Here is a 22,542-nt window from a genome sequence, read left to right as displayed (position 1 = left end):
TTTTCTTGAGTTTTGCCACTTTAATATTTCGAGAGGTAACCCAACTCCTTCATTGGCCAGTGAATCTGGTAATTTATTGTGCTGCCTAAGAATGCGATAGACTTCATATTTTTCCATCCTTGATAATATCCCCTTTACTTTTTTTATTATGGCCTTCAAGTGAATGTATTTAGGGAGTGATCTCTCATGTAAACTTTGAATAACCATTTGGGAATCTCCCAAGATGGTTAAATGTTGGATCCCTTGCTCAGTGGCTAGCGTCGATCCATGGTACAAGGCATAAGATTCTGCTTGATTGTTTAATCTTTTCCCAAGCCCCCGGGAGAAGGTTTATTCTATTTTCTCATCAAGACAAAGAATAAACCCTCCCACTCTTATCACCCCTTACTATGCCATTATTGTTACTGTTTTAGGATTGTTTGATTATGGTATTGATACCAAAGATAACATTGAACACTATTTCAAATTTATTACTCAATGAATTTAGTTTGTGGAAGATAGTCTACTGTTGGAGATGTTTTTCCTCCACTACTTAGGCAATGAAAGCCATATTCAACCAATACAATTTTATTAGTCTAAATATTTTTGTATCTCTAATTCAAGAAAAAACCAAGGAGAATTTTTCTCTTTTGCCTACTTGAATCCTCTATTTGGGTTATTTCTTCATTAACCTGAGAAGGGAATCTAAATGGAAGTTCCTAGCTACCAATTTAGCACCCTTCTCAACCTTTTGGCAACATAAAGCTTTATGGGGAAATAAATTATGGGTAATCGTTTAGGCCTTCTACTGTACATATTTTTATCAAACTCCTAGTCCTAACCACTAATGACCCTTGCCATTTTTAGAGGCCAAAGCAAAATCAAAGTGAAATTTTATCGCAAGAGAAGTAAATATTGCATCTAATCAATACAATAAAAAGGCAAGGGAGACAAGGATGACAATGGGTGGATTCATACAAAGAGAAAGAAATTGGCGAAGGGAGTAGAAATCCCAACATTAGAGAAGCCAATGGTTGAGGGAAATCCCTTTTTTCTCCCTGGTATCTTGAGTCACATGAGAACTAGAGAATGAAGGTTAACTATAATTGAACCAAGGATAAAATAACTAACCAAGAGTTTCAAAGTTGAGATGTCGTGACTAAAACCACTAAAGGAGCCCTGCCATATTTCATTGCACAACTACAATTGCATTCATCAACATTCGATCTTCAACATCGGGCCTGACAAAAAATAAACCAAAGTGAGTTCTTTCCATGATTCTCACAACCAATGTCTTATCAAGGTGTCATTATACAATACAAAGGTGACACAAGCTAGAACAATAATGAAAATCCACCCCCTACCTAACTACTTTTAACACACTCCTAACTTATATTATATTATGTATATTACTATCATCAAACATATAAAAGGTGTTGTGTAATGCCCACTTCTTGATTATATTATCTTATATTAGGTTAATAGCCTACCTGATTAGTGATTGACTTTTGTGATTGATTCTTATAGGAATTATTAGAATAAGTATGAGGTTTATGTATGCTAGCTACATATCCACACCTCACACAAATAAATTAATATTCTAAAACTAGTTTTAAGCTTGATTGATAGTTAAGTTTGATTAATGATTAAATAATGATTAACCCTTAATAAAGATCACTAAATAATTAACGATTTATAATTAAGGGGGATTTAGCGGTTGATCTAGCTTTCCATGGGACCGAGTTTCTTGGCGATAGGGCTCATGAAGGGCTGAAAAATCAAAGTCGAAACAGAAAGCAAGCATATTAATATGGAACAAATCTGATCATACACTCCATGTGACAGTGTAGTATTAGCTAGCGAATATAAATATTATGTGCAAAAGTATAGGTTAAAGCTAATATACCGAAATTGCTAGCGATGTCACTAGACTGAATGATGCGATATTGGAGGAATATTAATTTGTAAGGTATTTCTGTAAGGATCTTTCATTATGATATCATTAAATTAAACTTATTTGTTTTAATTTTTTTTAATCAAATTATTAAATTTAAACTTTGCATTTTGAGAAAAACATGAGAAATAGTTTGTACTTAGTGCATTGTGTTATTAAAAAATAAATTTGTTTTTATTATTATCTATTTAGTTTTGTTTTGACTGTTTATTAGTTTATTTTTATAAAAAAATTTACAGCTTATCCATGGTTTAACATGGGAATTCAATTATTATTTATTATTTTTAAATTTATTTATTTGTAAAGTGATGGGTTAAGGTCTTATTCTGGGCTGTTTAGTAACTTCCATTTTTATTAGTTACTAATTTTTTGTATTTTGTTTTTTTCCTTTTTATTTAACTCTTTTTTCTTTTCTTTTTCTTTTTTTTACTTTTAATTTTTTCAGTATGTTCTATGACTTATTATTATATTAAAAACATATTTTAATAATTTTAATTAATATATATATATATATATATATTAAAGTGCATATATGTTAATATAAATAATATTAGTTAAACATATTTCTTAATTTTTGGTGGTGGTTTTCAACAATACAATATTTTATTAGTTGTTTTATTTTTGTGATGAAATTTTATGTCTTTATTGTTATTTTTTTAAAGTTTTATTTAAGCTAAACAACAAGTACTTACTACTATGTAGCCCTTGTTTATATTATAATTATAATTATAATTTATTTTATAATTAAAATTATTATTTATTTTATAATAAAAAATAAAGTGTAAAAGGCATTACAAGTTTTTATGATAGCTAACCTGCAAGCATTAATGACAGGTTAGAATCACTACGGGTTTTGTCCACAACATGAGTTGGGGTGATTGGATGACAATGAACAGGTATTTAATGCAGACTTGGGATGTGAGACAAAGCATTACTATGCTAGTCCTATGTTTGTTTGTTTTTCACATTGCTGTGAACATAGAGAATTCTTGTAGTGAGAGTGCGGGCGAAACTCAAAATGCCATAAGTCGACAATTCACAACGCTACAAGGAAATTCAAGTAGAGAGAACTCACGTTGCCACTAGTCGACAACCCTGGTCCAAGAGCATGGTTGTTCCAAGCGTGGGGGAGAGGTAGGCGCCGTTAACCTCCTCCTCCTTGGTGTGGTCTTGGAACTGAGCAGTTTGATGAGGAGTTTACTAGGCACATTCAAAGGATGATAACAAATATGGAAGCAACATTGACTAGAAATACATGGGATAGCCACTGTGCACTTAAGAACTTGCTTGGTCGACATTTGTGTGACTAGGAGGAGGTTTAGTGGGTCGTGGAAGGCCAAATTATGGACCTAGATTTTCATCTTGTTCAAGAGCTGCTTTGTGTGTCTTGGTCGATGCCATGGGAATTCAGTTCCCTCCTCCCTTGCCTCCTATGCCTTCCATCTCCTTGGACAACCCAAATATTTCTTCTCTGAGTCCTTAGACCTAGTTTCTCTCTCTAGGTGCAAAACCTCCTAGTCCTAAGAAGCTTAGGACAAAATGTAAGATGTAGAAGACCACTAAAATACTTGAGCCTTTGGGCAGCAAGGAGGGGGAACAAGCTATTATTAGCAAGGCTGTAGAAAAAGACAGTAAGAGAATGTGAATTTGTAGCCAAAAGCAGAAACTAACTTCGATGAAACAACAATCATGTGGGAAAGACCTCCATGGCTGGAAGAAGATCAAGACGATCCCTTCAGCGAATTCTCATCCCACCCTTTCTTGCTTCAAGGAACTAGGAGATCCTCTTTCAACCTATGTTACTCTTTTTCAATCTATGTTTGGTTTTTTGCAGTTATAACTATTGTCATAACATTTAGGGAGGCTATCTGGTTTCCCGTTTATGGACAGATAGTCATACTCCAGTTATGCACAAGCCATGCACCATGTACAATGATAGTTCCAGATTTTTTGTTTTTGCATATGCTTAATCTGGACATTGAAGAAGACTTCACATACTTGTACTCTATGTAAATTTGTAGTAATCTCATGGAATCTAACTTTTGAAAAAGAAGAAGTGTAGTTTAAATAAATACATTTTTTATTAATTATATTTAAGACATGAGACTTCACATACTTGTCCTCCATGTAAATTTATAATAATATAATGTAATCTAACTATATTAACAAAGATTAATAAGAAAAAATCAGAATCTTACTAAAAACTATATTGTCACATTCTCATAAAAAAAACCATTTTTTTTATAAGTAAGTATCCACAGGGATTTGAACTAATGACCTATCGCAAGGAGTGCTTTAATAGTACACTCATTCACCGTCAATCGAAAACCCCATGAGTGCATTGTTAAAGCACTCCTTGCGATAGTTTATTGGTTCAAATCCCCATGGATACTTACTTATAAAAAAAAACCATTTTATTTTAAATTTATCTTAAATATAAAATTTACTATACTTATGTTTAAATAAAAATATCAAAAAATAATAAACATATTCATATTATAATTAATTGGCCTATATTTACATACAACAATTATAATTATAATGTTAATTAAAAAGTGACACTCCTTTAACTTGGGTTTATTAACATCAAAATTTTAATATACTAAAACTTTATCAAAACTTTTACATTATTATAAATAATGGTTTATATATATGATAATGAAAATATTATTAATATTATTTTTTATAATATCTTAATATAGTATATTAATTTTTTTTATAATATTTTTGTTCACATCAAAATTTTAATATACTAAAATTTTATTAAAAGTTTTACATGGTTTATATATATATATATATAAATTTAAAATGTTATTTTTTATAAATATATAATGTATTATTAATATTAATATTTAAACTTAATTTAAATAGTTTAGAAAAATAGTATTTAGTAATTAGAAATTATTTTTATTATAAAAATATTCATGAAATAAATAATACGTGAAAACATAAGATATATTATAAATGTATTCTTTTGATATTTAAGTTGTAGTAAAATGTTAGTAGTGGGTTTGAGTTGTAAAGATTGATATGTTTACTCACTACATTTTTGGTGCTTAAAGCAAGTTTATGCTCAATACAATAGTATACATTGTGAAAGAATAAGATGGGTATCCTATCTTCAAAATTTATAGATAAGTTTAAAGTATTTGTAATTTTTTTTTTCAATTTAATTGTAAAAGATTAATTCATTAATGGTTTATAAAGGGATAGATGTCATTTTTAGATTTTAAGTTATTAACTATTGTTTTTAGGTTTTAAGTTGTTAATTTATTTTTTTGGATTTAAAAGAAGATAAACTTTTAATAAGTAATTTTAAGTTTTATTTAAAAACCACAAAGAAGGTTTTAGTAAAAATTATATTTATAAAAAAAAATAGTTTTTTATGTTCATCATTCAAATTACTATTAATATGATTATATGCTTTTTAGTAACATCTTGTTTTATATATATGTTAATGTACTTTTTAGTAACATCTAGTATCAATCTCATATATGAATAAATATTATTCAAAATTATAGTAATAAAAATATTTTAAAAAAATATAGTTTTTATTTTTTATTTTATTATTATTATTATTATTATTATAATAATAGTGTTGAATAATTATGATTAAAGATTTAGATTTGCATAATCACATTAAGATTTTCATTCTTTCAACATTGTATTGCAAGAAGTCAACAATTATTATAATTTTATTTGGTTCAAACATATAAATTAAATTGTTGTAATAATCAATCCATAATAAGCATCAAAACACTTATTTCTTGATACACCTCACATTGCTAAACTTAACAAAAAAAAAAAAACCAAACAAACAAACAAAATTAACAAAATTATAATTTTGTTTTAAATTATAACTTTGAATCTACCAAAGGCAGAGAAGCATTAAATCTCTTTTCACTCTGAAAGAGGTTTGCATCTCAAGAGTTTTGATCCATATTAACACTTGGGTAGATCTAAATTTAAGCTAGTTTAATTATTAATTATAATTAATAAAATTAATTATTACGTCGTAAGGCGTTTCCCTTTGAAAACAACTCCCCTAGCTACCACGGCGTATCCATCTGCAATGTAGGATCTTATGTTAGACGATCAAAGAATCCCTCGCCATTAGATTGAAACAATTGATTGAAAAAGTTATGACGAGCTTCTTCAGATGGAGATATAACAAGCTTCCTCGGCTGAAGAAAATGATAAGTGACACATTTACAGTGCACAACACGAAAGCTCGCGACAAAGAGGATCGATTTGAGATCCTCGACCTCAAATTCATGCAACTCGACAGAACCCTCATGGAATTGAATTTACCATCAATTATTGTCGTCCGAGGGCATGCTTCTACAGGGGGATTCATTTTCGTGTTAGCCCATGACTACAGATTCATGAGAAAGGATAGAGGGTTTCTCTATATAAGCAACGTAGACGTGGGTTTCGTCATTCATCCTAGCGGCATGTCCATCATTAAGAGCAAGTTTGATTCCTGTTACTTGACAAAATTTGTGCTGGGTGGATGCAAGTACTCTACTCCCATGGTCTTCAAAGCGGGTCTGGTGGAGAAACTCAGGCTCTCTCTTTTCTTCGAACTTATTGAGAAACTCTAACTAATTGCCAAAAAGGGTTCTCCGTTGCTTTCCCGCCTCTGATTTCTATATCTTTAAACATTTTTTAAACTTTGTGAACCCCATGCATCAATTGTTTGAGTACTCAAATATATGAATATTATGCATAATATTTGCATACACATAAGCTAGTGCATTCTGCAGAGTTCTTGTAGGCCCATTTTTATAAGCTTCATCAACTCGCAATAAGGTATTCTTGGTAAAGCACATTTAGAGTCGGACAAATTGTATAACAACTATTTTGGTTTCCCTATTTTTGCATGGCTTATAAGCCTTATTTTGATCACACATTTTTCTCTCAACATGGTATTCTGAAGTTAAAAAGTTGCACTTATTGATCATTGGATGATATTTTCTAATTTTTAATCAGAATCTCCTTTTTATTTGATCATGTTGACATGTCCTGAGTGAACGTTGAAGTGGGACGAAGTAGCGAGAGAGAATTGTTAGGGTGTTGGTTTGTCTTTACACCTGATATGGCCGTCCTTACATTTCCAGGACAACCTTTGTCTTCATTTCATGTTATATATGGTCTTGATCTGAAGGCATTTTTCACCTTGTAATTCCTCTTGCCAGGAATTTTCACACACATATTTGCATGTTTATATGCTCAACATAAGTATACAACAAGAAAATTTCAATGGGAATTGGTATTTTTCCACCATTGAGTTATATAGCATGTGAGAACAGTCACCACAAGGTTTGCATGTCCGTTTATGCAACTAGGTTTATCCTTTGTATAGAGATGCAGTAATAAAAACTTACCTAGTTTTGAAATGGATCCATTTTCGGTTTATACAGAATTTGAGGTCAATGGATTTTGCATATTCATGATCAAAGGAGTTCTTGTGTGTGCAATAATTATGGAAGGATATAATATGAGAAATTTCATGACACAAAAATCAATGGAAAATCTTGCTTTCCGTTTTAGTAAATTGATGTAATTTTAAAATGGCAATCCATTTATTTCCAGCAACCAATTCATATTGTTTGTTGTAAGATTGTGAAAATAAACCAATTTATCTCTTTAGCCTAGATAATCTCTGTGATACTCCAATCACGAAATCCAAATGACAGTCTGCTTGGTTATTAATGGCTATTGCAGAAATGTTGCTGTTGAGGATGGAATTTGAGACCTGCATTCAGAGAATTCTCCTCTCTGCCTAGTTGATAGTCCTTTGTCACAATAAACGCTGCCATCCGTAAATTTTGATTCTCTGCCAAACTAATCAGTGCACAATATTACAATTCTAGAGCGTAGTTCAAAAATTGTGAAAATAGACTTAAGCTCATGCTTTTGTAGAGGCTTGAATGAACACTTAAATAAAATTCAAAATCACAAGGTTACTAATGTGACAATTGTATTGTTATGAAACCAACTCACAAAAGCATAGAAAAAAAATTATCAACGCCTTAGAATTCAACGTCTTCGAGGGGGCAACCTCCTTTACATTACACAAATGAACAATTTTTGGATGATACAAATGAAAAAACCTCCTTTCTATATATAGGAGTCTAAGGGGTCACAATATAATCAAAGCCGACATAACAATAATAATATAAGGGCACAACAATAACAATAGTGGGCTTTTATGGGGCACAATAATAACAATATGGGCACAATAGGGGCACAACAATAACAATAAGGGCTACAATGACAATAGTAATGGGGGAATCACTAGTATTATAGGGACCTAACATGCCCCTCTCCTTCAAAAAAGTGTTGTCCTAAACGCTTGAGCAGTTTGGATGCTTCTGTATAAAATTCTCACCCTCCCATGTGGAATATTCAGTGGGTAAGTTCTTCCACTTGACAAGATACTCCGAAATTGATCGATTTCGTAGCTATCGAGTTCTTGTTTTTGTGACTGCTTCAGGTTCCAATATGATTTTTCCTTCCTCGTCAAGTTCTGGAAATATTGTTTGAATTGGGAGCTTGTCACCAATAATCTTATTTAAGTATGAAACATGGAAAACTGGGTGCACTCGGGAAGCTGCAGGAAGCTCCAATTTGTATGCCATAGTACCAATATTTTGCAACACCTTGTACAGGTCTTAATACTTTGGTGATAATTTATTATCCTTCTTAGCTTGCTTGAGGGACATTTTTTTATATGGTTGTAGCTATAGAAATACCCAGCCACATATATCAAAACTTCTTACGCTGCGATGTTGATATGCCTGTTGTTTCATTCTATTCTGTGCCAAAGTTAGGTTATCCTTTAAGAGTTAGAGAACTTATTGTTGATGCTCGATGTGATCTTCCACTGCTTGAACCTTAGAATTTTCTCTTAAATATGATGTGATGGATGGTGGGTGATATCCATAAAGTACCATAAATGGGGTCACTTTTGCTGCAGTATGGAAGGAAGTGTTATACCACCATTCAACCAAAGGCAACCATTTGACCCATTGTGTCTGCTTATTAGATACAAATCAATGAAGATATCCTTCCAAACATTTGCTTACTATCTCAGTTTTCCCATCAGATTGAGGATGATAAGATGAGCTATGAGCTAACTGAGTACCAAGACAAGAAAATAATTCCATCCAAAAATTTCCAGTGAAAATGGATCTCTGTTGCTTACAATAATCTTTGGGTTTCCATGTAGCTTTTGAATTGTTTCCATAAATGCAGTAGAAATTGTACTGGCTTTAAATGGATGAGATAATGCACAAAAGTGTGCATACTTGGTAAGTCTGTCAACTACCACCATGATGACACTCTTTCCTTCGGACTTAGTTAAACCTGTGATGAAATCCATTGAAACCTCCTCCCAACGTTGACTTGGAATGGATAAAGGTTGTAATAGACCCGACGTCTTAATTGTTTCAACTTTATTTTATTGGCGAACCAAACATTCCACCACAAACTTTTGAATATCACATTTAAGGCCATCCCAAAAAAACTCCTTCTTAACCCTGCGGTAAGTTTTTAAAAATCCTGAGTGGCCTCTTGAGGGAGAGGTGTGCAATTCCATAAGAATCTATTGTTTGAGTTGGGAATTCTGACATAGGTATAAGCGATCTTTGTACCATAATGAATAATTTTTCCAGCTAAATGTATCAGATGTACTAGGATCTTGTTGTAACTTTTGAATGAGTGCCCACACTTCTTCGTCATTATTCCATTCATCCCTTGCTTCGTTTATCCAATTTGGTTGGATTATAAAAATGGCATAAAGCAATGCTTCCACATCCTCATCCTTTCTTGACAGTGCACCTGCCACAACATTTTGCTTCCCTTTTTTGTATATGATTTCAACGTCATAACCCAACATCTTTGTGACCCATTTTTTCTACTCTTCTGAAGATAATCTTTGTTCTAAAAAGTATTTAAGACTATCATGATCCATTTTTACCTTGAAGTGTCTTCCCATTAGGTAAGGTCGCCATTTGTTAAGTGCATGTAGTATTGCCAACATTTCTTTCTCATAAATAGCTTTGTGTAAATACTTTCCTTTGATTGGATGATTTTCGAAAGCAATGGGTCTTTCTTCTTGCATTAAAACAACACCAATTGCATTTCCCGAGGCATCACATTCCACAATAAAGGTTTTTATGAAGTCCGGCGTAGCTAAGACCGGTGCTTGGCACATTACCTCTTTAAGATGTTCAAAGGCCTGCATTGCTTCCGGAGTCCATAAAAATGCATCTTTCTTTAATAATGTTGTTAAAGGTGCTGCAATTCTCTCCTAATTCTTAACAAAATTGCAATAATACCGTGTCAACCGAGAAATCCTCGTAGATGCTTTATGGATGTGGGGATTTTCCATTCCTTAATGGATTTAATTTTTCTAGGATCTACCTTAACACATTCATGAGATACAATATGACCCGGATATTCCACCTCTTTTACTCCAAAGAAATATTTGGAGCTTTTGCATATAATTGCTTCTCCTCCAATAGTTGAGCACCCTGTCAACATGTTGAACATGATCCTTCCAAGACTTGTTATAGATTAGTGTATTATCAAAAAATACTAACACAAATTTTCTAAGGAAGGGTTTGAAAATGGAATTCATCAAACCTTGAAATGTAGAAGGTGCATTGGTAAGGAAAAAAGGCATGACCAAAAACTCATAATGAGCCTCATGAGTTCTAAATGTTGTTTTCGGAATGTCTTCAGTCTTCATTCTAATTTGATAATATCCTGAACGAAGATCCAACTTGGTGAAGTAAATTGATCCGTGCAATTCATCCAATAGTTCATCAATGATAGGAATGGGAAATTTATCTTTAATAGTGAGCTTATTGAGCTCCCTATAATCTAGACACATGCACCATGATCCATCCTTCTTGTGCACCAATAATATTGGAGCAGAGAAAGAACTTTGACTAGGAAGTGTTTGGAGGAACACTTCCTAGAATCAAATGAATAGCATGATCATGATCACGAATAGGTGGGAGACCTTTTGGAGTCTCAAATACCTTGGAATGATTGTCTAAGAATTTTTGGAGATATGGAGAAATAGATGATTTTGATGTGGGAACCTCTAGCGAACATAATTGTGAAATTATGCTTCGTTGTTCTTTCTTTAGAAGCTTTGTCATTCCATTAGAGCTGATTATCTTTCCTGGTTTCCCTGCGATACCTCTTAATTCAACTTCCTTTCCTTCCGAAGAAAATTTCAGGAAAATTTTTCGCATAGCTCAAACTATTGGAGGAGAAACAATTATATGCAAAAGCTCCAATATATGGAAAACCTCTTAATTTCAACTTGACAAGGATGGAAAAACCCTAATTTCCTCAGATCATGTCTCCAAGAATATAGTGATACAAGATCTGAAATTTGGACCCGAGGTTCAGAACGATTTCTCAAATGGGTTTTGTTTTTAGCTTCTGAAACTTTGTAGCGAAAATTTTATAGCAAAAATTCCACGATGACCTGTTTGCGATGGAATTATGGAGCTTGCAAAAACCCTAACTTCCTCAGATCATATATACGAAAATATAGTGAGACAAGATCTGAAATTTGGACCCGAGGTTTAGAACGATTTGTTCTCAAATGGGTTTTTCTTTATCTTCTAAAACTTTGTAGCGAAAACGTTATAGTGAAAATTCCACGATGGCTTGTTTGGAGCAGCAAAAACCCTAGAATCCAAAGCTCCGATACCAAATGTTATGAAACCATCTCACAAAAAGATAGAAAAGATAGATGAACACCTTAGAAATAAGCCTCTTCAAGGGGGAAACCTCCTCTACATTACACAAATGAATAATTCTTAGATGATACAAATGACAAGACCTCCTTTCTGTATATAGGAGTCTAAGGGGTCATAATATAATCAGAGTCGACATAACAATAATAATGTAAGGGCACCATAATAACAATAGTGGGCTTCTATGGGGCACAATAATAACAATATGGGGACTACATGGGCACAACAATATAATAAGGGGGTTGTACTAATAACAATAAGGGGTTACACTAGTAGTATAGGGGCCTAACAAAAAGTTCTTGAAAATTAAAAGCTATTGTACCCAAGGATTGTAGCCATTGGACTCCTAGTACAACATCAACACCACCCATTGGAATGGAAAGCATTGGGCTATTCAATACATATTCTCCCATGGATAGCTTGATATTATGGCACTTTCTAGAGCATTTTATGGTTCCTCCACTTGCAACCATCACTTGACACTTTGGTGCTGGACATAGGAAGCAATTCAATTCCTTGGCTATCTTACAATGAATAAAATTATGGATATTGCCCAAATCAATCAACACTATTATCTTTTTCTTCTTGATATGTCCTTCTATCTTGATAGTTTGAGGAGTGGTAATTTCGGCCAATGCATTACAAGATATGGTCGAATTCATTTCTTCTTTCCCTAGGGTTTGTTCCTGGTGTATATCCTCTTCTTTTTACTTTTCTTGTTCCTTTTCTTCATCCTCTTCACAATCTATGTAAAATAATTTATTCTTAGCACACTTATGATCTTTAGTGTATTTGCTATCACAACTGTAACAAAGCCCTTTTCCTCTTTTTTCTTCCAATTGTTGGGGTGTCAACCTTGTAGGTTGTGGAAGGCTAGGGGAAACAACACTTCCATCCTTATAGTTGTGAGTGGTGGGCTTGCCATAATTTTTCTTTCCATTTTTCTTGCCAACCTGAATGCCTTCTCCAATGAGTCAGGTTCCCAAAGGCGAACCTCATGTTGGACGTTATCCTTTAAAGTCCCTATGAACACATCAATCCTATGCTCCTCTGGAATATATTTTACCCTTATATTCAATTTTTGGAAGTCCTCAATGTGCTCCATCATTGAACCCTTTTGTTTGAGGTTTATTAATTGGCTAAAAAAATGTTGTTTTTTATATCCTCATAATATGCTATCATTTCTTCCGTAAAAATTTCCCAAGTGACAACTTGTTTACGAGAGAAAAGCCATTGATACCATACAAACTAATTTTGTTCCAAATATAAAGTTTCAATGCGTACCTTTTGTGTGTTTTGCACATATGGAGATCAAAATATTGCTCCATCTGTAGTATCCATGTTACAAGATCCTTGCCATCAAACTTCCTCATATCAATGTTTGGTGTTGAAAAGTGTGCAACAAGAAATTCTTGTTGAGATTGCAACAAGATGATGGAGCTTAGTGGAAAGGAGTCGCCTTCACTAAGTGGGCCCGCAGGCAAATTATGGCGCAAGTTCTATTTTTTGATCCCAGCAGGGATGATCACAGTATGGGTGATCACAGTATGGGTGATCACAGTATGAGTGACCACAGTATAGGTGACCACAGTATGAGTGACCACAGTATGAGTGATCAAAGTCTATTTTTAGACTGGCTGTCAAAAATAGGAAAGTCAAATATTATTGTCTCATAATAATATTTGGACTATAAACTTGATCTTATTCTCTTGGAGCACTTCAGGATGAGCTACGGATGTGGTACATGCAGATACCAGAAGGAAATACGTGGTTACCTATGGGATGACTAATATTTGCATGCAGGACTTCAGTTAGAACTCAAGTGAGTTGAGTTTAGTGGACTGGAGGTGCAGTTGATGGAGTTGTGTTCAGTTTAACTTTGTTAAACTAGTTGTATTTAGTCTAACTGATCAATAGACTAGAGATGAGTTGGGTGAATTAGTTATTAATTAATTCACAAGTTATTAACTCATAATGAAACTATAGAATACATCAGTTAACTCAGTTGCATGTCAGTGCATGTTCAGTTCAGCAGGGACATGTGTTAGAGGATCAGATTGCTATCAGTTGTGACTATAGTTGTGCATGATGATTTGCACAATCAGAGGGATTGAGTATGCCAATGAATTGGCCAATACCAAGAATTGTAGCCTGTGCTCACGTCCAACACAGTGTGAGTGATTCTTTGCAGGTGAAATACGAGTTTGGTAAACCATTCTCATCAGTTCTTGAGCAGGTATTGAGCTGGAGAGGCAGGCAAGCAGTGGAATAGATTTGGAGATCAGATCTGAGCTGTATTGTGTGTAACAGGTGGAGCTGGTACTGGATTGCTTGTGATAAGCATTGTACTTTGTAATGTTACATGATTCAATCAATATAATATACAGATAGTGTGGGGTTTTTAGCGAGATGCTTTCCCCGGGATACATACTGTGTTAATGAGTTTGATTGATGCTTCTATGTGCGCCTGGGAATGTTTCTGCTCCTGTAAATTGATGATCAATGTAGAGGAGGTTACGTATTATGCATGTATTCCGCAATAGTGTATTATCGGGATAATCTTCGTTGAATATGTGTTTATTATTCAGATTGCTATCAGTTGTGACTATAGCTGTGCATGATGATTTGCACAATCAGAGGGATTGAGTATGCCAATGAATTGGCCAATACCAAGAATTGTAGCCTGTGCTCACGTCCAACACAGTGTGAGTGATTATTTGTAGGTCAAATACAAGTTTGGTAACCATTCTCATCAATTCTTGAGCAGGTATTGAGTTGTGGAGGCAGGCAAGCAGCGGGGGAGATTTGGAGATTAGATCTGAGTTGTATTGTGTGTAGCATGAGGAGATAGTACTGAGTACTTGGGATGAGTATTGTACTATGTATTGTTACATGATTCAATCACTATAATATACATATAGTTGGGGTTTTTAGCGAGATGCTTTCCCCGGGAAAATACTGTGTTGATATGTGTGATTGATGCTTCTATGTACACCTGTGAATGTTTCTGCTTCTGTAAATTGATGATCAACGTAGAGGAGGTTATGTATTATGCATGTTCCGCTTATAAGTGTATAATCAGGATAATCTCTGTGAATATGTGTCATATTATTCAAAATTTCTACATGGTATCATAGCTGCTTGATTTGTAGAAGATATTTTTACAGGATATCAAGCAAGGATTGATCATCGGATCTATTATTCAGAAAGTGTTTACATATTATTTCTTCAGGGAGAGTCTGTAATTGGGCCAGGTAGCCTCTGGATTCATCCTTCTTTTGGAAGGTGAGATATCTGGTGAATGCCCATATAGTCGATCTCTGTACAAGAAATACTTTGTTCTCACGAATTCTAGATCAGAAGCGGTTGAGTTTTGAGCTGGCGGAATCCGAATTTAATTCCAAAGCAAGAGATAAAACTTAGAAACATTCAGTGTGAGAATGGAGACAGTATGCCCTAGTATCTCACGAAGTTCACCCAATGCCGGGATGAGCTGGGAAGTGTGGGGGTGACTATCGGATGAGGATGGTGAGTCTAGCACTCCTTGACCTTCTTGAGAGTTGGCATAGCTACCAGGACTCGGTGAATGGAAGGGAGAAACTGCCAGGATGGGAGACACTTTGGTCGGATCTTGTGTAGGAGGAGATTAGATGGAGCACCAGACACGGTTCTTCATCCATGCAGGATGAGGAGAATTGTGCCTTAGCGAGTAAGGCGAAGAAGGGGAAGGAGAAGGGTTCTCTTTCTGAATCCAGTTCTTCCAGTGGTGGGAAGAAGGTTGAAAAATCGAAAGTGTGATGCTTTCGTTGTCATGAGGAGGGTTCACGGGTCAAGAACCTGTATGCTCTTGAGGTTCAAGATGCATGCAAATCCTTGAGCAGCGAGGCATTTGATGGAGACTTGGTGGTTGAGAGGGAAGGTATGTTACCTTTCAACATGCAGAGCTAGAAGAAGTCTCAGACGATTGTGGAGGAGCCATGATTGGTGCAGCAACTTCAGGAGGTTGTGGAGCAGCCACAACAAGGGAAGTTGAGTGGAGATCGAGTAGAGACATCTACTCATGCAGAGACCTCCAGTAGCGGGAAAATTCGAGCCAGGTGGGCTGAGGGATCGCATGTAGCCATACCTCCAGGTAGGAGGTGGGGTGATGTGGATTGATCGTCCCAAGGAGGAGGGGCAGGATCCTTGAGGTACCCAACCTCTTGGATGAGACCTTGCTACGGGAGCCCCGATGTGTAGTAGTAGGAACTGACTGATTGAGTAGAGACAGATGTGGATGGAGCGGCAGAGAGAGCGACAGTGCAGGGAATCCCAGGACAGCACATAGCTAGTAGGCTGCAGTAATGCGAGAGGCACAAGTGTTTTGCACAGTGCTAGGTGGCACAGAGAGGTGTGCAATGGTGCGAGATGCATGGAGATGTTGCAGTAGCACAGATGTGAGAGAGGGAGCACTTGTCAGCAACAGGTAGAGCTTCAACATCAGAGGATGTTTCTAGCCCAACAGGGAGGTCAGTTGGGAGGTGTAGTGCGGATGCAATGCTGGGAGATAGAACCAGCAGCAGCACGGATGCAGTCAGAGATCAAAGTGACAGAGGCTAGAGCAGTCAGATACTGAAGAGCATAGAGATGCAGAGTCTTCAGTTGACAGAGGCAATAGTAGTCAAATACTTTGATGACAGAGCAAGTGGACCGGCCATATGTGTTGCATGGAGAACATTCTTGAGTTACAGGATCGGGTTTGAGAGGAAGCCTTTCTTGTTGAGAGGGAGTGTTGAAAAGTGTGCAACAAGAAATTCTTGTTGAGATTGCAACAAGATGATGGAGCTTAGTGGAAAGGAGTCACCTTCATTAAGTGGGCCCGCAGGCAAATTATGGCGCAAGTTCTATTTTTTGATCCCAGCAAGGATGATCACAGTATGGGTGATCACAGTATGGGTGATCACAGTATGAGTGATCACAGTATGGGTGACCACAGTATGGGTGACCACAGTATGGGTGACCACAGTATGAGTGATCACAGTATGAGTGATCAAAGTCTATTTTTAGACTGGCTGTTAAAAATAGAAAAGTCAAATATTATTGTCTCATAATAATATTTGGACTATAAACTTGATCTTATTCTCTTGGAGCACTTCAGGATGAGCTACGGATGTGGTACATGCAGATCCCAGAAGGAAATACGTGGTTACCTATGGGATGACTAATATTTGCATGCAGGACTTCAGGTAGAACTCAAGTGAGTTGAGTTTAGTGGACTGGAGGTGCAGTTGATGGAGTTGTGTTCAGTTTAACTTTGTTAAACTAGTTGTATTTAGTCTAACTGATCAATAGAATAGAGATGAGTTGGGTGAATTAGTTATTAATTAATTCACAAGTTATTAACTCATAATGCAACTATAGAATACATCAGTTAACTCAGTTGCATGCCAGTGCATGTTCAGTTCAGCAGGGACAGGTGTTAGAGGATCAGATTGCTATCAGTTGTGACTATAGTTGTGCATGATGATTTGCACAATCAGAGGGATTGAGTATGCCAATGAATTGGCCAATACCAAGAATTGTAGCCTGTGCTCACGTCCAACACAGTGTGAGTGATTAATTGCAGGTCAAATACGAGTTTCGTAAACCATTCTCATCAATTCTTGAGCAGGTATTGAGCTGTGGAGGCAGGAAAGCAACGAGGGAGATTTGGAAATCAGATCTGAGCTGTATTGTGTGTAGCATGAGGAGATAGTACTGAGTACTTGGGATGAGTATTGTACTATGTATTGTTACATGATTCAATCACTATAATATACAGATAGTTGGGGTTTTTAGTGAGATGCTTTCCCCGGGAAAACACTGTGTTGATATGTGTGATTGATGCTTCTATGTACACCTGTGAATGTTTCTACTTCTGTAAATTGATGATCAACGTAGAGGAGGTTATGTATTATGCATGTTCCACTTATAAGTGTATAATCAGGATAATATCTGTGAATATGTGTCATATTATTCAAAATTTCTACATTTGGAACATGGTGGGTCTTCAATCCAACATTAGAGTCTATGAACTCATGATTAACATTTCTTTTGTTCTCATCATGAGTTTCCTTTACTACCCTTTCACCATTACTAAGTATTTCTTATAGAAAATTATTCAAATTTATCTTCAAATCTTCCATCTTAGCATCCATGCCATTCATATTAGCTTCCATGCCATCCATCTTAGCTTGCATGCCATTCATATTAGCTTGCACACCATTTATCTTAGCTTCAGTTACCTTTTGTGAGAGTGAAATTTGTTGCACTTGGTCTCGTAATTTTGATATATCATGTTGTGTTTCTTCCTCTTCTTCATGATCATGCTAGAGATTTCAGGTTGCTTACTAGGTGTTTCCATTTTATTTCTTCGTGGCATCAATTAATGATAATTATTCTTCACTATGACCTTTGAACTTCAACCTATTTTTTCAACCCAAACTTATGCAAAATTTTAAAAAGACTACACACATTTTTTCGCTTTGTAGAAGCTAAATATTGAATCTATTGTATCTTTGTAATTGCGGATCTCCATGGTCTGAAATTGCTTCCTGCGGTAGCCCTCTGATTCCTCTTTCCAATGTCACCATTCTGATCAAAATTGGATTCTCCAAGAAAGAGTTATGCCCAATCTCCCAAGATGACTTGATTATATAATTTTTCTGTAGAGCGAACTTGTATGACGTGCCATGTGTCACTATTTCGACCTTCAAATCTAAAAACGATACACAGAAAACTACAGTCTGTCCTCTTTATGTAACTTCTTATGAAATTTCAATCTGATGCTCAGAGAGAAAGTTATGATTATTTTTCCAGGGTTGCCTGTTTGGAATGTAATTTGGGAGTATGCAAAAACCCTAACTTCCTCAGATCATATCTCTAAAAATATAGTGACACAAGATCTGAAATTTGGACCCGAGGTTCAGAACGATTTCAACTCAAATGGGTTTTTTTATAGCTTTTGCAACATCGCAGAAAAAAGTTATAGCGAAAATGCCATGATGACCTGTTTGGAGCAGTGAAACCCTAGAATCCAAAGCTCTGATATCAAATGTTATGAAACCAACTCACTAAAAGATATAAAAGAAAGATCGACACCTTAGAATTTAGCCTCTTCAAGGGAGAAACCTCCTTTACATTACACAAATGAACAATTCTTGGATGATACAAATGAAAAAACCTCCTTTCTATATATAGGAGTCTAAGGGGTCATAATATAATCAAAGCTGACATAACAATAATAATATAAGGGCACAACAATAACAATATAAGGGCACAACAATAACAATAGTGGGCTTCTATGGGGCATAATAATAACAATATGGGGACAATAGCGGCACAACAATAACAATATGGGCTACAATAAAAATAGTAATGGGGGAATCACTAGTACTATAGGGACCTAAAATGTATATGACATCTATTATAGCAAAGGCAGGCTAATTTCTCTTTCTATCCACTAAGCTAGAGGTCTAAATGGACAAATTGTGTTGGGAATTACTGTTGGTGGGTCTGGGACCTTATGTGATTCATTGCTTCACTGTTGCATTGGTGTTGACTCTTATCAAGTTATTAGTGTACCTTCTATGTGATTTATGAATTAATTAGGTTTTAAACTAGATTATTCAGAAACCCTTTAAAAATTCGTAAAATTAAAATAGACAACAATTCAAACTTATCTAATCTTGAACTATAAATTCAATATCTATACACCTAGAGTCTAGGGATGAAGTTCAACAATTTCTCTCTCTCCCTCTCCCTCAATATTCTCTCTGATATCATAGCATGTATACCATTTTGCATAATGGAAAAGGTATAATTTCGTCCAGGAAGGATTTGGATATCATATCGTTCTAGAGGAGGAACTAGTGTAGCCCAATTCTGTTTAAGAGCTTTAATGTTAAGACACCATAGTATTGGGATACAATAAATGCATACAAAATATTTGAGGAAATTCCATTTATTAATGCCTTCGAGATCAATTTTTGTTTCACCTATCATTCATAACCCTACATGGTCAACAAAGAAAAGATGTGGGGCCTAATATTTCAAGAAATCATGCTTGAAACTTTTTGTGTGGGAAATATTCTTTTTTGTTTTGTATTTACCATTGATATGTAACTTAAAGTTGACACCAAATGCCATTCGATTGGGATTTGGAGGTTGTATTTGACTAATTTTGTGCATTTTGACAATTGACAGACTTCCCAAATGAGAAAAGTGACTTACTGATAATGGTGATAGGAAAGAAAAAAATGCTACATGGTGGATGAATTGTTTGATGGAGCATGCAAAGAAGTAGTCATCAATTTATTGGCCATATCCATTTGTGGAGGGAAACTTATTTGTTCTTACATTAAGTGTAGGATTGGAAGGTTATCATTTGAATGTGGACAAGATGCATGTGACCTATTGTCCTTATCAAATAGTGAGTTGAAGAACCATTTAGAGTACAATATTTTCTTTTATATCATCTCCACGTTCTTGTCCATGTTAAGCCAGTGCTGCAATATAATTTTTTTCAGATTCAAGAAACTTTATGGCATTAGTATAAATTAATGTATGCAATAAATTTATACGTGGTTGGACCAAGGATTTGTGGTTGAATATGCCACTGGATTCTCTGTAAATGGTGACATTGATGTGCATACAATTGTTGTTGCTTCCTTTCCTATCTCACATCCAAGCTTTTCACCTCAAAGACTTCTAGAGATATCAGAAAAATAGAGAGCTCCACCTTTTCCAGAAGGCCCCGTGGATCTTTTCATTGGGATACTCTTTATAGGCAACCACTTTGTAGACCAGATGGCTGTCAGAAAAACATGGATGCAGTATAAACTTGTTAGATCATCGAATGTTGTGGCCCACTTTTTTGTTGCCTTGGTAATTTAATGTACACTTCTTTTTGCTAGATTGTTTTTGAAAAGAGTTAATAGAGTGATGGAATGATGAAATTAATTGTCATTTAACTGTCTCTATTGAACTTCACTGCATATCAATATTATTAAGAGGAAATACTATGACATAGGGGCATATCATTTATCATCAAAGAAGATAATTGTGTTAAGATGATGCATAAGACACAGGACCAAGAGAAAACACATAATATCTAACTAACTTTAATAGCAGCAAATGGGGAACATTACCCACAAGAACCTTTGTAAATGAAGGAAAGTAGAGAGGATTTAATAGAGTACCAAAGAGAGATTTTCAAATGAGCATCTCCTTGAAGGAACTTTCCAACTCCCAAGATGTCGATGATAACAAATAAATCTTTGAGCATGTCTTTCTTTCTTTAATACTAGAATGCTTCCTGTCACTTCTTTTTCCATTTTTTTAATGTGGTTGCAATGCAGTATCTCCTCCATTATTTCCAACTTAGGAGAGGTTTCCATTATTGGCTTACAAAAATTTTCTAGCCACTATGGCAAGAGGCTCCTATTTGTAGAACATGTCAACTTGTGTTTGAACCTGGGTCATGGTACCACTGCTCCAAGTTTCTGCCAGACCAAAACCCGATGGACAAACTTTGTGTCACTTATGCAAGCATATTATTCATAATTAACTAAAGACACACTCTTAACCAAGTTAAAGTCGGCTATGAGAAAGCCCTCAAACAACCTTTACACACAACCATAGTATGATCTATGATAGGCATGGATGGGAACACAAGTAATCTAAGGAGTGGGACCTCTAAACCTTTTTGCTTCTCATGATTTGAACTTCAGGCATGGATGATTGGATGGTGATCTCATGTTGGCCCTTGCATCCTTTATCCTCTTTTTCATATTAATTTGGTCCATTCTAATTGCAATACCAAAATGGAACATATCACTTATATAATCATGTGATGTGATCTATGCTAAGTTGCGAACTAAACACATGGAATTGATCAAATAGTTAAATTCTATATATTTGTTTTACAGAGAGTAATGGGGTCATAACAGAAAACCTTTTTTTGTTTTCTTATTGAAAACTAACTTTACCAAACCTGGTAGGAATTTTAATCATATTGTATTTATTATTAACACTAAATTTCATCCACCATTACAGAATGCAAGGAAGGAAATAAACATACAATTAAAGAAGGAAGTGGATTTTTATGGTGATATGGTAATTGTGCCATTCATGGGCGATTATGAGCTCGTAGTATCGAAGATTATTGCAATATGTGAATATGTTGTAAGTGATTTTCCTAGTTGTGGTGACTTGTTTATTGCTGTATTGTTTCACATTACTTGTCTTTTCAAATGCACGACTATAGTTAGTGCTATAAAAATTTAAAGTTATGAATTCCCTTCTTTTTAAGTCTGTCAATTTAGATTTCCAATTAGATGTAGATTCAGAGGTTATCTGCTAAATATGTTATGAAATGCGATGATGATAATTTTGTAAGAATTGATGTTGTACTGAAGGAAGTTAATAGACTATCTCACGAAAAACCTATGTACATTGGCAACCTGAATTACTTTCACAAGCCCCTCAATGTAGGGAAATGGGTTATCACATATGAGGTATTGAATTGTTTTGAAATTATCCTATGTTACATTATTGTGCACCTTACCTTCCCTCCAAGTATAAGGAAATCTTAATGAATAACTCATAATATTTAGTTATGCATGAATAAAAGTTCATAGTCTCATGGAAAACCCTCGGTGAAATCGATCCACTCAAATTATTTTTCTTGAAATGGCTTGAATCGTCAAAAAAATAACCACAAGTTTAAGATAACAAGGTATAAAATTCATATTCCTGTACGCAGGTAAAATGTATCCCAAAAAATGTAATACTTACAAGTGACCG

The 22,542-nt window shown here is 35.0% G+C and overlaps 1 protein-coding gene across 1 annotated transcript; it reads left to right on the top strand.

Moving 5' to 3' along the window:
* Positions 1 to 6,075: 6,075 nt before the first annotated feature.
* Positions 6,076 to 6,537, top strand: LOC149181924 (enoyl-CoA delta isomerase 1, peroxisomal-like). The gene has a single exon (XM_089414378.1). The coding sequence runs from the start codon at positions 6,076 to 6,078 to the stop codon at positions 6,535 to 6,537; it is 462 nt and encodes a 153-aa protein (XP_089270504.1).
* Positions 6,538 to 22,542: the final 16,005 nt, after the last annotated feature.

This window comes from Pinus tabuliformis, chromosome 3_2 (assembly GCF_031772625.1).
Source record: "Pinus tabuliformis cultivar Carrire ecotype Pingquan chromosome 3_2, CPIR1, whole genome shotgun sequence".
In the NCBI taxonomy this organism is placed as follows: domain Eukaryota; kingdom Viridiplantae; phylum Streptophyta; class Pinopsida; order Pinales; family Pinaceae; genus Pinus; species Pinus tabuliformis.
This window is presented reverse-complemented; position numbering and strand designations above follow the sequence as displayed.